This window comes from Hydra vulgaris, chromosome 13 (assembly GCF_038396675.1).
Source record: "Hydra vulgaris chromosome 13, alternate assembly HydraT2T_AEP".
Classification (NCBI taxonomy): Eukaryota; Metazoa; Cnidaria; class Hydrozoa; order Anthoathecata; family Hydridae; genus Hydra; species Hydra vulgaris.
In genome coordinates, this window is record NC_088932.1 from 33,731,811 (window position 1) to 33,747,500 (window position 15,690).

General features: G+C 27.6%; 1 protein-coding gene across 2 annotated transcripts in view; it reads right to left on the minus strand.

Moving 5' to 3' along the window:
• Positions 1–15,690, minus strand: part of LOC100203888 (tetratricopeptide repeat protein 37) — an 85,536-nt gene that overhangs the window by 40,473 nt on the left and 29,373 nt on the right. For both annotated transcript variants that reach the window (XM_065816935.1, XM_065816936.1), the window contains 8 exons: positions 14,752–14,844; positions 8,309–8,432; positions 7,999–8,148; positions 7,672–7,831; positions 3,433–3,505; positions 3,002–3,088; positions 2,778–2,843; positions 2,544–2,590 (listed from right to left, as the gene is read on the minus strand). In XM_065816935.1, coding sequence (XP_065673007.1) covers positions 2,544–2,590; positions 2,778–2,843; positions 3,002–3,088; positions 3,433–3,505; positions 7,672–7,831; positions 7,999–8,148; positions 8,309–8,432; positions 14,752–14,844 — 800 coding nt within the window. The remainder of the gene's footprint in view (positions 1–2,543; positions 2,591–2,777; positions 2,844–3,001; positions 3,089–3,432; positions 3,506–7,671; positions 7,832–7,998; positions 8,149–8,308; positions 8,433–14,751; positions 14,845–15,690) is intronic.

Genomic DNA, 15,690 nt, shown 5'->3' on the forward strand with positions numbered 1-15,690 from the left:
CATACAGGTCTTGCATCACCTTGATTGCACGTTCAGCTATCTGATTACTTCGTGGTATGTCGATGACGGATGGCTCTTTCTTCCAGTGATTTTTGAATGACTGCAATGCCTTTTTGTAAGGCTTCAATACATCAGATAAATTCTTGAAGTCATTGTCATTGTACTTTTGACTACTAAACCAATGTTCTGCCCACTCATATGAAATGAACCTGCAAACCTTCTCCAAATTCTTTCTCGCTTCAGGCATAAGAATGAACGCCAGAATGGCGAGAATGGCTCTTGAGTTCCATCTGGCATTGCTCATATTAGGAATGTTCTGAAAGTGAATCAGAGGGAAGTTTCTTTGTTCTTCATAGAACCTAAACACTCTTGTTAAATGGTACAAAAACTTCATATCGTCTCTCCACCCTGATTTATCAAGAATTTCTACAGTTCCATTCACAAACTTATCCTTCAGTTCATCATACTTATTCAACAGTTCAGACACAAATGGGTATTCAATGTTTGGAGATTTGGTATCACCCCCAAGTTCTTCGTCCATCACCAGACGGAGAATCCTGTCTAGTACGTGATGCTGACAACCGATAAATTGTGGTATTGTGACACCCTTTAATTTAAACATACGTTGCAACTTCACAACAACTCCATTTCTCTTCCCAGTATTGACGTTTGTTGTATCAGTAATGATCATCTTAATTGAATTCCACAAATTGTATTCATCAATAAGTTTGGCAATTTTTTCAGCAACAGTTTCAGCTTTGCCATCTTTTAAACGCAGTGCATCGAGTTTCACGTCAGTTCTTTCATTCTGAAGTACAACTACCTGATATTCCTTATCATCTATTCGTTTGCCGTCAAAGTGTAAGGACCACTGTTCCATTTTAAGTTGTTGTATCATTTCTTTTTTTAATTTACCTGCCTCTTTGAATATGGACTTGTAAATTGCTGATTGACTTGGAGTTGGAATATCAATACCTTGTTGTGATAATACATTGCATATTTTAGCAGCTTTCTTTGTGGAAACTCCACTTGATGTAACCATACTTACAGCAAATTTACTTTTGTAGTGCTTTCTAGTTTTTTTCTGAGTGTCCTCATCATCGTCTTTATCACCGTCGTCGTCTTCATCATCTTCACTCTTACTTTTGCAGTTTTCAGATTCAGTACCACTGTCTGTGGTAGACAGGACTTGTGATGTGGAAGGTATTGCTGTTCCAGACTGGACTTTCCTTCTCTTGGAAGGGTGAATGGTTTCTTTACTTGCCACTTGTCCTGTTGAGTACCCCACCTGTCCTTTACTTTCTTTTTGTAGGTGGTATAGACATTTATCTTCCGAGGATAACCACTGGCCATTCACTTTCGTGATGTCAAATAATGCATTGAGAACATCATATTTTCCACGCTTGACACATTCATCATAGACCTTCAGCACCTTCATAAGCTTTGCTCTTATCACTTGATCAGACACACGTGGAAAATTCAGTTTATTGTCCCACAATTTTGTAATTTCTATAGAAATTTGGTCTATTCGTTCTTTTCTTCCTTTAACATATGCTCCGAGAAACTGGTATCTTCCTACGATCTGCAATTGAACTGGATTTTTCATCGAGTGAATGTTCTTCTACAGCCACGCTTCCTCTTCTTCTGTGTGACTCTTGAAATCTCACCAAATTTTTAGTCCAAGTCTTCTTGTTCTTTGTTACTGTGGTATGACTTTTCTTGTGAGACATCATATAATATTGTTACGACTTTACGGATAGCTGAGCGTAAATATCCGTTTAATAAAGTCGTTTAATTAATAAAATACTTTAACTGTATAGTAATCCAATTATAGTTCGATAATCCAGTCAATGTTGATAACAGTTCGATAATCCAGTCCGTATCCTAACGATAATGCTACAACTACTTATACTTCGTACACTTACAGCGTCTTTAGTTCGCTACAGTAGTTCCTTATTAGCTCAGTTACACGCAGAGTACTTCATAGAACTATTCACATTATCAACACTGAGCTCTGACAGCAGCTCGCTTATATAATTATTTAGAGCTTCCAGAATGTTCTACTAAGTTCTATAATCTTCTACAGTCTGTTACAGTCGTCTATATCACCGTGGTAACACAATGACGTCATCACATAACAATTCCAAGTATTTGCCGGCACACGGCCGTTTCGTTGCCATGGTAACGTGTGGCGTTATATTTATAAATTCATAACAAAATAATGAAATAAATAGAATTAAGCTGAGAATTAAGCTTAAGATTAAAACATCGGTCAAAAATGAATGTATAAAAATGGTAAACCAAATTTTTATTTTGGGGTGACCTTTTTTTGTTGCAGAAAGCTATTTGGGCCTTTTTTCATGATTTTAGGTAAAAGTTCATCGATTTATGATACAGGAAACATTTTATTTGAAAAAAAATTAAAAAGTCATATCCCTAATGTATATATATATATATATATATATATATATATATATATATATATATATATATATATATATATATATATATATATATATATATATATATAAAATATTACTTACCTCAATTCTGCATCTAGATGTTTATTTTCATTGATACTTATGCATGCCTAAAAAGATAAATATCTATAATTATTCAAACTGTTCATAATTAACTTAGCAATGAACACAAAGATTAGGTACATGAATGAGAAAAAAATAAGCAAAACTGACAAAATGCATTTAAATGGGCCTCTTACCCCAATAGCGGGCCTCATATACTCAAAAATTAGCTCATAATAAAGTTGTTAGCATTACCTTTAAATACAAGTATCTGCTATTTGTTTTTACATCAAACATGTTTTTATCCAAACCATCCAAAATCTAAAAATATTTTCCAATTAAAAAACTAATTCTAAAAAATGTAATCGTGGTTCAGGTGCTTACACATACTTTAGAAAAAAAAAATAGAAATAATGATTAGTATTTAGAATGTTAAAATTGTTTTTAGTTTAAACAGCCAAAGAAAAAAATTTGCTTACTTCATTACACTTTTGTTGATTACCAAGTTGGAAATAAATATGAGCTTTTACAATTATTTGGTAATTATTGAGCTGAAGATTGCAGGTCTAGACAATTTAATATTTATTCACAAAACATCAAAGTATTTTGAATCAGTTGTGGAAAAATGTAATAAACAAATAAAAAGATAAATATTATCTATCAAATAAACTGTCTTTTAAGCACTCCACACTACTTTAGCAGTTTTTATATACTTATAAAAAGCTTTATAACCCTATGTAAGTATACTTTGATTATTATGATTTTAAATTGTTCAAATTTTATGTACTTTATTAACACCTTTTGCTCTTTCAAATATCTTTTGGGGAATAACTCACATATATCTTATTAATAAATAATTATTAAACCATTTAGAAAATCTAAATTTAAGAATAAGTAAACACAAAGTAACCTTTTCAAGAATTTCTTTAGCATAATTTTCATTAAGCGACTCTTGCTCCAGGTATAACTCTGCTTCTATTTCACTAGAATAAAAAAAATCTTAAAATTTTTTTTTAATTTAATATAAAATCTGATAGTTTTCAAATCAAACCATTTTATCTGTCCAGGTGGCTAGTATTCATCCAATAACTCAAAGTTTAGAAGAAAAACAAAATCTTAATAAAAGTTATTACTTTTTTCATTAAATTAAACTTTTAGAACAAATTTCAGAACAAAGATACACAAAATTTTTTTAAAAGAGCAATGAAGAACTTGCATTGTAACATACACACATTGGAATTAAAGTGGTTGTGTTTACTTTAATAATGGCTGCAATGAGAAAACTTTTAAAAAAATAATACAAAGATAGGTTTAATGTGTATAGTAGTGTTAATATCAAATGTTCACATATTTAGGTATAGATTTTCTTTCAAGACGATATCTTGAGAAGGTAACTCCTGCCAGCTAAAATAACTGTGCCATGGAAGGAAACAACTCTCTCCACAAACTTCACCGTGTATAAGCATTATTAAATTTACAATGCAGATGAATTGGGGCTTTTTCTCATGCAACATAAAAAGTCATTTATTCTCGCATCTGAGAGTTGAATAATGGATAACCGCAGTAAAATTCGTTGTACAGAAAATTTATTGATAATTTATTTCTTTAAATCCCTTAGTTACCAGGACTCTGAGCATTTTAATATTAAAATTAAAAAAAAAAATTATAATTATAAATAAGTAATTTTGGTGACATATTTGCGTGGTATTTTAATTACATCTGCGTTGTCAAAACACAAAATTAGAACATTTCAGAATATTCAGGGATAAGAAAAACCATTGCGTGGAATAAATTTGTCATAGTATGTTATCTCAGTTAAACTTTGAAAATGACAGATTTAAAAAAAAATCTTTAAGAAATTTATTTTTTGCTGATTTGATTTTGCTGACACAATTTGCCATGTCCTGTCTTATATTTATTTGAGGTATATAATGTTTCATATTATGATTGCTTGTCCCCTTGAGTCCCCCGTTCAGATTTTATATATGTTTAAATTTGGTTGCTATTTTGTATAGCAACAACCTATTTTTTTTACATTAACATTGTTCTACAGTTTTTTATTTTCGCTAAGTACACATATTGGGCATGGGTATGATTTTATTAGATGTTTGCAGATCTGCTATTGAAGTGAATTGTATTATTGAACTTACAATGATTGATGGGAAAGGTCAAACAATATTATCTGGAAAAACTCATACCAATACTGTTTAGTGTGTAGTGTCTCTCCAAAAAATATAAATAGTTTTGATATCCTTAATACAGATTATACTCACAGAGAATATAAATTTGGTCTTTCCAGTCTCCATGCATGGATTTGATTTTTTGAGAAAATTTTGCACATTGCATATAAAAAAGAAATAAGAAAGCGGCAATCAAGATTTAAAGAATACAAAGAAAAAGTATCTGAACAACTGAAATTCTAGGTATTGATCAAAACCTTATATTCAGAATTTACATTATCTTGGTAACACTCTAAAAAGAATATGAAATAGACTGCTTAAAATTCAAGATGTATTGTTTTGACTCTGTTAGACTATATGTGCCCCTTTATCCATGGTATTATATGACACAATCTGTGCACAAAGTATTGATACATGGATATAATATAATTCAAAGTCTTACCTTACCCATAGGACTTATGTCAGAGGAAGCTCAAGAGGCTAGAAATAAAGACTTCAAATCTTATCGCGAAAGTTGATCCTGTTACTTCATCACTGCATAAATTGCAAAAACACCACACCGAACAAATCAAAAATCATTGCCTTCAGATGTTTTACAATTACTTAAACAACCTTCAAATGATAAAATTGTTTTATAAATTATCAGCATAATTTAAAATTGACAATGTTTTCTTACTTTTTTCTTATTTATATTTACTATAACATTAACTACCTAAATATTTAATAGTTATTCAAAATAAGAGGGTTGAAAATCCGACAAAATTTATTCAAAAATGAATTTATTCCTTTGTAACTAAGGAAATTATCTGGTAACTAAACAATGTAAGTATATATAGCAGCTGAATAAAAAAAATTATTACTTTTATAAGAAGCGCAATCACATATTGGTACCAGGGGTGTCAAGTCGTAAAAAAAAAAGTACTGACTCCAATCGTTGAAATTTTCAGAGTACAACTTCGACTCCAACTCGAAAACAAAATTTTTGAAAAATTCTTTTAATTCTTTAAAAAATATTAGGTGATAATTAAAAATTTTTCTTTTTGCCAAATATATGAAAAGTTTTTTGAAGGTTAAATAATTTGTATATGCATATGCAATAACGAGAAGTTTTACTATTGGAGTCGGAGTCGCGATTTTGTTTAGGAACTCCGACTCCGCTAAAAATGTTGCAACTCTGACTCCATGACTCTGACTCCGCAGCCCTGATTGGTACTCATGCTAAATTTAGTGAACATAGTACTAGTAAAATATCTGCAAATACCAAAAAGAGGCTGTTGCTAAACAAAATAAAGGTATCCATAGCAACAAAATAAAAAAATAGCACGTTCATAAGAAGCGCAGATATCATATTAGTACTCATGCTAATTTAAGTGAATATAGTTATGATTTATAGTTATAATTTAGTTATAAATTTTGTCCAGTAAAAGTGAATTTGGGCCCACTGTGCGTAGGTAAACCAAAATCACCTTCAAAAGTTTAAAACAGTTACCTTACAAATACAGAAATAAAAAAAAAGCTGGATGGATTGCATAATTTTTAAAGAATGGATACAGGAAATTGATAGTTTACCAAAAAAATAAAACAGTGTTTATCATATATAAATGCCCAGCTCATCCAATCTAGAATCTATAAAACTCATTTTTTTTTACCACTAAATATCTAAATACTACATCTAAATACTGAATACTACATCTAAATACTGAATACTACATCTAAATACTGAATACTACATCTAAATACTGAATACTACATCTAAATACTGAATACTACATCTAAATACACTCAATACTGCGTCTACACTCCAAACAATGGATAAGATATTATACTTTCTTTGAAATATTATTGCAGACTTTTGGCATTCCAATTCTATTCAAATTGTTTTAGCTATGGATAAAGCAAAAGATTTTCCTGTTTTTTCAAGTTAGATACATTGGAAATGCTTGACCTTGCATGGCAAAAAGTAAACACCTCCACCATCATTAACTAGTTGGATAAGATACTGATCCCTTTAAGTATCAAATTCAAAAAATTACTACCCTGCAAATAATACAGCTGAAAATGTCATTTATGCAGCTGGAAATTTAATAAACATAGTTCCTTTACTAAAACATAAACAGTTGATAGAAGAAGTAAAGAATGAAGCAAATGAAAATAATGCTGATGATAAAGAAGATAATGATAAAAACTCTATGATAGACTCAGTTTGAAGGCATTGCCATGCCTTTATTGTATTGCATGACTATATAACCTCCAGTCTAAGTAGTGAAGATATTCTAAAAAAGCTCAATGTACTCTTAATTTTAAAATTATCATCCTCTAATAACTAAGAAAAAAGACAAAACACTCTGTCATTGAAAAATAAGTTAACCTGAATTCTTAGAGGCCAACTTAGTGAAAAAAGAACAAAAAAATTAATTTCAAAAAAAAAAAATAAAAGCAACACTATATAAAACTTTTCTAAACCTCCTAAAGAATCTTCTGTATAATAAATAAATAAATTGTTTTAATGAATGATTTTCGGAAAAAATTTTAACTTTTTTAAAATTTATTAAAGAAAATGTTGGTAAACTTGATAATAATAACAAACGAACTTATCCGATCTTTATGTAACTTTATGTAGATAGTGAGTGGAGCACTGGTTGTTACTCCTTGCACTAATGATATTAACTTTTATATAATATCGTTTATAAACTGATTTGACATTGATGACCAAACCAAGAACAATGCTCTGGACAAACAAATTTTTTAATGGATTGTATTACAGCAAATTATGCAATAAATAGAGATGAACTAGGAATAGTAGGTAAGTAATGTGTAACTGACAACATAAAAAACAAAAGCAGGAACAAAAGCAGAAAAAAAAGGTGCTCAAATTCTCAAGTATTTGAAAAAGGGCATTATGGGTAATTATAATTAACAAAAAATAAAATTATTCAAAATAAAGTAATAGACTTTAAAATTATACATACAACAACAATTTTTTAATGGTAACTTTCATCTCCTGGAATGAAACTTGAGATAAAGCATTATAGCAATTTCCAATACTCTTTGATATTGTAGCATTCTGGTGTAACTTCTGTTGACCAATGCAAACGTAGTACCATAAAAGCGGGCTGTTAATAGCATAGGCTAGAAAAAAAGTATATGTAAATTTCTAGTTTAATGTTGATGATAACTATGTTGTTGACAATTATTATGACAACATTATTGATAATTGTATTCTCATTATTATAACAAATAGCTTATCATTTTTAAAGAAATTCAACTTAGCAAGTGAAAATAATATAAGAAAATACCAGATTCCAAAAGAAGCTTTAAGGCAGCCTGAACATTTCCCCTAGCAAATTCAGCCACAGCAAAAACTAAACATTTTGTTTCAGGATTTGCCCTTTCAGCATGAAGTTCAAAATTTTCGAAACCCTGCGATTTTAAATCAAATGAATTATCTAAAAGTAAATGATAGTAAAAAGTTTCGATACATGTCACAGACATATAACATACAATAAGTCAAATTTTGTCGCATTTTAGAAAAAATACAGAGAATGCAAAAAAAAAAAAAAAATAAAATAAAGAAAGATTAGTAAAACTCAATCAGAAAGTTTTTACCTAAATTCTCATATAACAAAAATTTGAAGAGAAACTCAAACATTTTTGTATTGTTTGGAAACTTGTGATGAAACTTTTTTGCTTGCATAATTATATTTGATAAAGATACTTCAACATCAACTTTCTATATGTAAAAAAAACCCAAATAAACAAAAAATAAAAAAAATACAATTCTTTAGTAATTAAAAACAAAACAAAAAATAAAACATAATACTTAGAACTCAAGTTTTTTTTAATTTTACTTAGGTGCCCCAAGAAGTCCTTACAGTCTTATTACAGAGCACTACGGATGAGCATTTAATATGAAGGTCACACCTCTTTCTTAACTAATGTCACAAAACCTGTCCAGAGGTGGGGAACCACAGATCCTTTGTTTCTGAGGCAAGTGCGCTAATTAAGTTAAATTAATTTAAAAAATTGCGCTAATTAAGTTAAGTCAATTTAAAAAATTATATGTATTACTTGTGTGTAATTAATGGTAAAAGTGTGTAATTAATGGTAAACTGATTGCCAATAACAATTATGCATGTATTCAGTACTTTTTAAACTCTTTTTTTTCTTCTTTGCAATTAATTTTTAAAAGTTTGTGTACCAAGGGACAACCTACTGATATTGAAAACTATAAAGTTCTAAGTTATGCTTCAGATGATTAGTTATAAATATTTTTATTTTTTAATTTTGATTCTCTAAGAGCAATGTCATAGCAGGCTATAATTGGAAAATCCTTTTGATGGTCTTAAGTAAAGTTTTGCTGCTGGTATCTTATATTGTTTTACAATTCTAGGAGAAATTCTTTTCTATAGGTTATTGTATATTACATTTTTTGTTACTTAAGTACTAAATATGATGTTTAATAAGTCATAGTAAATATGCATACAATAAATTTTATATATTCAGATCAACTCTTTTTAAAAATATTATCATGAACATTTTTTTTGCAGTTTTTTGTCTGACTTTTAATCCCTGAATTTGTTCATGCTAGGTTTAAGTAAAGTTTTATTGGTTTCTAAATTTAATGTTAATTTCTAACTGTCTAATGACTAATAAATCTAATTTAACTCTAATGTTTATCTTTAATCTAATGTTTGCAATGAATAATAATTATAAAAAATATAGGTTTCCAGAATTTTTTTGATAAAAAGAAAATAATTGAAATTCAGCATTACTAAGTTTTTATTGTATTTATCAGTATTTATCAGCATTTATTGGATAATTAAAGAAGGTTTGAATTATTTTATTATTTGTGAAAAGCTAAGAAACTTATATCTTAAAATCATATCTTAAAAGTTACATAAGTTTTAGTGATACCCACTTTGTGAAACTCTTCAGAAAAAAAACAAGTAGCCATATGTATACTTTCAAACATTGGTGCACAACAGACTTTTATATTTTAAATCACTATAACTATATTAACACAAAGAAATTGGTATAGAGATGTGATCATATTAGTTTTAGACAAGTCCGGGGTCTTGAAGGGTGTTGAAAAAAACTGGCCCTAGGTACGCAACATTCTCATATATATATATATATATATATATATATATATATATATATATATATATATATATATATATATATATATATGTATATATATATACATATAGATATATATATATATATATATATATATATATATACATATATGTATATATATATACATATATATATATGTATATATATATATATATATATATATATATATATATATATATATATATATATATATATATATATATATATATATATATATATATAGGTATATGCATATATATGTATATGCATATTGGTCTTCTCAGTTTAAAACTTAAAGCCAGCTCATGAAAAAGCGCTGATTGGATGATCCTTTTTAAGCTAATGTGCAAGATTTTTAAAACTTATCTTTATTTGCTACTTAAATTAAAATAAAAACATGCCTCAAACAAATTGTAAATGAAATGTTAAAAAAAAGGAAAGGAAAAACAAGCGTTTTATTAAAGTTGAAGGGGGTTGTCCATAAAGTACGTATAGTTTTTTTTTGTCACCCCCTCCTCCGATTTTGCAATATGCTTTTTTGAGTACCCTCCACCTCCCTAAAAGTATCTACTCTTTTAACAAAAGTATTTTCATGACTTTTCATAGAAGTATTTGATGAACAAAAAAGATTTGTTTGAATTTAAAAAAATACTATTTTTTGACAAATGTTTTTTACGTATTCGCTGAAGTTTTTGCAGACATGTTGACCAGCACATAAAAGCTTGAGTGCAAAGATGCTGACCTAGCAGTTAATCAGGAAATGCCAATTAACTTACATTACACGGAAAACAAGATAAAAATTGCTTCAACTTTTAGGTCTAATTTCTGCGAATCAGTAAAGCGGTTTGTATTAGAAACTTTCACAAGATGATGAGAGTTCTATATCAATTTAAAAAATATATATAAATGTTCATCAGAGGTGATCAGTAAAGAAAAATAAACTTGTTTTTTTGATACTTAACTTATGCTACCGAGTGAATATTATCCCGGATTTTATATATCTATCATTAAGAGTAATAGTTACGTAACAAAAGCATTGCAAAAGTATTGAACTCATTCATTAAAAATAATAAACAAAGGAAATTTTAAAAAACTGGAGGCACTCTTCCTGAGTGAATTTTGATAACATTCATGAAACTTATCAAATTGAAAACAGTTTTTCCACAAGACCAAGAGCAACTTTAAAAAATTATTTTAGTATTATATCTTTATTAATACTTATTTGAGTCATTTAAATAAGAAAATATGTTTATGCGTATTGCCAAACAATACGTTTATGTGAATTGCCTTATTTTCATAAGGTTGAACTTTTAAAATGCTGCAAAGAATTTGAATTTAATCCTTTTAAAACATTTTTGACACAAAAACTGGAGAGAGAGGGGTATATGTGATGGTTTATGACAGGAGGGGAGGGGTTAAGAATAGACAAATTCTTGACAAGAACACATAGCAATTACTATACTTTTCCGATTTAAATCTTTTAACAAGAACTCTACTTTTTCTATTTATTACTTTTAAGAGCTACCAATATCTACATTTCAATATAATTTTAATATTTGTGCATAGAACTAAAGAGCCGCATCTTGATACTGAAAGAGCCACACAAGGCTTGCAAGTCACAGGTTGTATCCCTGGTATAAACGGTTAAATAATATAATGTTGACTATGTACTTACATGATTCTTTTTTGTTTACACAGCAGACTAGCCAACAACAAATTTGAAAAAATAATAGTGTTACAAGTAAACACCTTGTTTGTATTTATTTAGTTCTATATGTGTCAGGTCTTTTTAAAGCACAACACAGTTTTTAAAAAGCAGGAATAAAAATAACTTTACCAAAATACTAAAGGTTAAGCTAATATCTAACACAAGACTGTAAGCGCTGCTGAATTAACTGCTTTTTTAAATATTTAAATTTAAAAAAAAAGCAAGATTGTTGACATCAACATTCTTTGACCTCCCCTTGTCTACAATTGTCAAAAAAATTCAGACCCTCCCTCCCCCCTATTTTTTTGACGTAATTAATGGACAGCCTCTTGATAAATACACCAGTTCCAGGTTAGTTTTTTAAGGCGTTTAGAACTTTGATTTTGTCTTGGTAATTTAAGAGCTTCAGAACTATTGTTCTTGGTAGTTTAGTATCTCTTGATTTGCCCACTTAATGCGCTCATTCCGCAACCACTTTGCTGTCAATTTTCAGTCGTTTTTTGAAAAAAATTTTTACTGTATTTTCACTGTCACTCCAGGTTTCATAAGGTTTTTCTTCAATTCCATTTCAACTCTATTTGTAGACTATTTGGATTTGTTTTCTAAATCAATTGTTTTCTGTAAAATATTTATATCCTTATCATAACACTTTCTAATTTGTATTCTTTTCCGTTAGGTTTGTTTCTTGGAAGTTTAGAGTTGTTTCAAAATCAGTTACATCTTTTTGAACATTCACATTAGAGTTGTTGTTGTTTACCTTCTAGTTTTTCAATTCCGTCCATTAATATTTTCAAGTTTGCACTCATTATCGATGCAAAAAACTTTTCTTGTTCTTTTAATAACTTCTCTGTTTCTTTGAATATAGATTTTTTTGTTCTTCTAATTTATTGGTTATAATTTTTTCTATGTTTTCAATTGAAGTTTCCATATTTGAATAATAATTTAAACTCACAGTACAACAAAGCAATTACTTTACTTTTCCGATTTAAATCTTTTGACAAGAACATTGTTTTTTCTATTTATTACTTCAAAGTTAATTTCATCACTACAAATTACTTGCTTTCACTTCTCTCCAGACACCACCTTAATCTTGTGAGCTGATCTCTGCCCATCAACGTTTTATAACAGCGGTATAGACATTTTTTTCCTTAGTAAAATGGTTCTAACTGTATCTAAAAAAATATGTGCTTTTGTTAATTGTGAGTAAATGATAACTTAACTTCGGATTAGCTTATACTTGGCAAAATATAAGACTATTTTTGCGCTCAGTAGTTTTTTTTAACCTTCTTTATCGTGCATAACGTTGGATGCAACCTGTGGTTTTAAATGTCTTTAAATTACATTTGACACAATTCTCTGAAATTTTTAATCTTTTTGGTATTTCTCTATTACTGATCATTGAGCCATCCTTCATACCTATGATTTGCCACTTTGTTGCTTTGCAATTACTTTTAGGTCTCATCAAAATATTTAAAAAGGCTTTAAATGTGACTAAACTGGTCATCATAAGTAATTTTATCTAACCTTTTATAGAAAATTGTCAAAATAACATACAACTTAACAAAATAATCAGGTACAACAGTTGGGGTGACAAGAACGTAGAATGAAAATTAATTAAAAAGTTTGTGTGCCTATATTTTTTTGGATTTTTTCAGGTATGTTTTGTGTATTCCTTTGAAAAAAGTAACTTATAAAAAAAAAGTAACAAAATATGAAACTGTTATTGATATGTTAGTTGCAGAGAAATAACTTTCCTGTTGTTTAAAAAAAAAATCAGTCTTAAGGAAACATAGATGGGTTTTAAACATATTGTAAAAAAGAAAAGGAACTCAATTTTTTACTGTGCTTATTTTTTTTGAAAGCACGATATATATATATATATATATATATATATATATATATATATATATATATATATTATAAAACAAATTATATTTCCAATTTTTAAAAAAAGTTAAATTTGATGAAATTAATTTAAATTTAACAATATTTAATATTTATATAATAAATATAATTTGAATATAATAAAATAAACTCAAATTAGAAATTTTATAAAAATGAAAAGTTAAAAAAAATTTAGCTAAATTTTATTTTATTAAAAAAACAATTTTATTAAAAAAACATTTCACAATTGCAGTGTAAATGTTTTTAGAACAATTTAATTACTGCATGTTTTCCACATAAACTTTACTAAAAGACTGTCTAAACAATCTAATTAAAAAAAGTTTTGCCATAACATAAATGGCTTAATGCTTAGATGAAATTGCCAATCCGTATATATACCTTAATACTTAGGCCTTTATATTTAATATTTATACAATAAACTACATTTATTATATAAATATTAAATATAAAGGCTATGTATATATATATATATATATATATATATATATATATATATATATATATATATATATATACATATATATATATATATATATATATATATATATATATATATATATATATACATATATATAGTTTTATAGTTTGTTGCATTTGGGAGTACGGATGGAAAAAAATGATTCTTATGCCAACAAATACGTCACTTTTAATTACTTTTGACTTTCGTCCAACATTTGCGTGTTGTCAGAAAGTAAAACCATTAATTTAATTACAAATGAATTTAATTGACCAGAATGTTTTTAAAAACAATATTTTCAAAAATCTGAATATTTTTAAAACATTCTGAATGTTTTTAACAATATAAACAATGTTTTTATTTTATTTTTTTAAATAAAATATTTTTATTTTTTTTACTGTAAATCATGCGCGGAGTGTTGCTACACCGACTATCTTATAGCCTGACTCGCAACAAAGTGCTGCTACATCGACTGACAAATAGCCTGACTCGTAAGGGAGTGCTGCTACATCGACTGAGGGTTTGGTTGGGGCAGGCAGTCTATCAATGAATAAAAATAAATAAATTCCGGTCTTGCATTTTAATTTTTACTTTTTGTCAATAAAATACGGAAAAACTTTCTGACAACCAGTTAAGAGTTATATATATATATATATATATATATATATATATAAATATATATATATATATACATATATACATATATACATATATACATATATATATATATATATATATATATATATATATATATATATATATATATTTATATATATAATATATTGGTATACACATAGGTATAACATTCATATAACTCAACTCATATAAATGAATTTGAAAAAACAGTTATGCAATACTTACAGCTACAAAATCCAAATAGTTTACACAAGTGTTTTCCATTATATCTTCTGGAATATCAGATAATTCAAATAGATGTTGGTAAGCATTCATAATCTGAAAAACAGAACTGCTAAAATATTTGTACAATTAAAAGTTAATTACATAACTAAAATTACAATTAATTAATAATAATTAAACTAAAATTACAATTACGTAATTAATTAAAAATCTAATATTAAATAAAATATCTCACAACTACATAATTAATATAAAGATAAAAATATTTTTTACATAAAATATGTAAACAAAGAAAAAATAACTAAATAAAGAATAGTAATATAATAAAAGAATAACTAAAAAGTGAAAGTTTTGCTATGATGTAAATAAACAAATAACTTAATTATATCAGGATTCATATTTCAGAACATAATTTCAGGTCAGGTCAGGTTGGGATCAGGGTCATCATGATCCTTCTGCTACTAATAACATATCTAATACAACTTGCCACATTTCCTGCTGCTTTTTATGCAAAAATCTACAGGTTTTTGCATATGCATCTTCAGAAGTGGCTTTACAATACTTGGCTATCCCCCAATGAAGATACAGATCTTTAATGATCCACTAGAACTACTTGCTACATTGTAAAACTATTTTAAACTTGTTTTTTACTACTAACTTAAAACTGACTGAGATTCGAATGAGATTTGATGCAAAAAGAAATTGTCTAACACTGAAGTCATCATTCACAAATTACTAAATCTTAAACTTTATTTCAGAAAGTTAGTTGAGAGACTTTTGGAATATATTTAACCGAAATGAAAGCAATCCATCATAAGTCTAATACATGGGTCTAATTGTATTACGTCTTTCAAGAATAAAGCAGAACTATTTGCAAAGAACATTTGGTTTAACTTACCGCTTGAATCTAATGACCATATTTTTAATGACAAAAAAACAAGT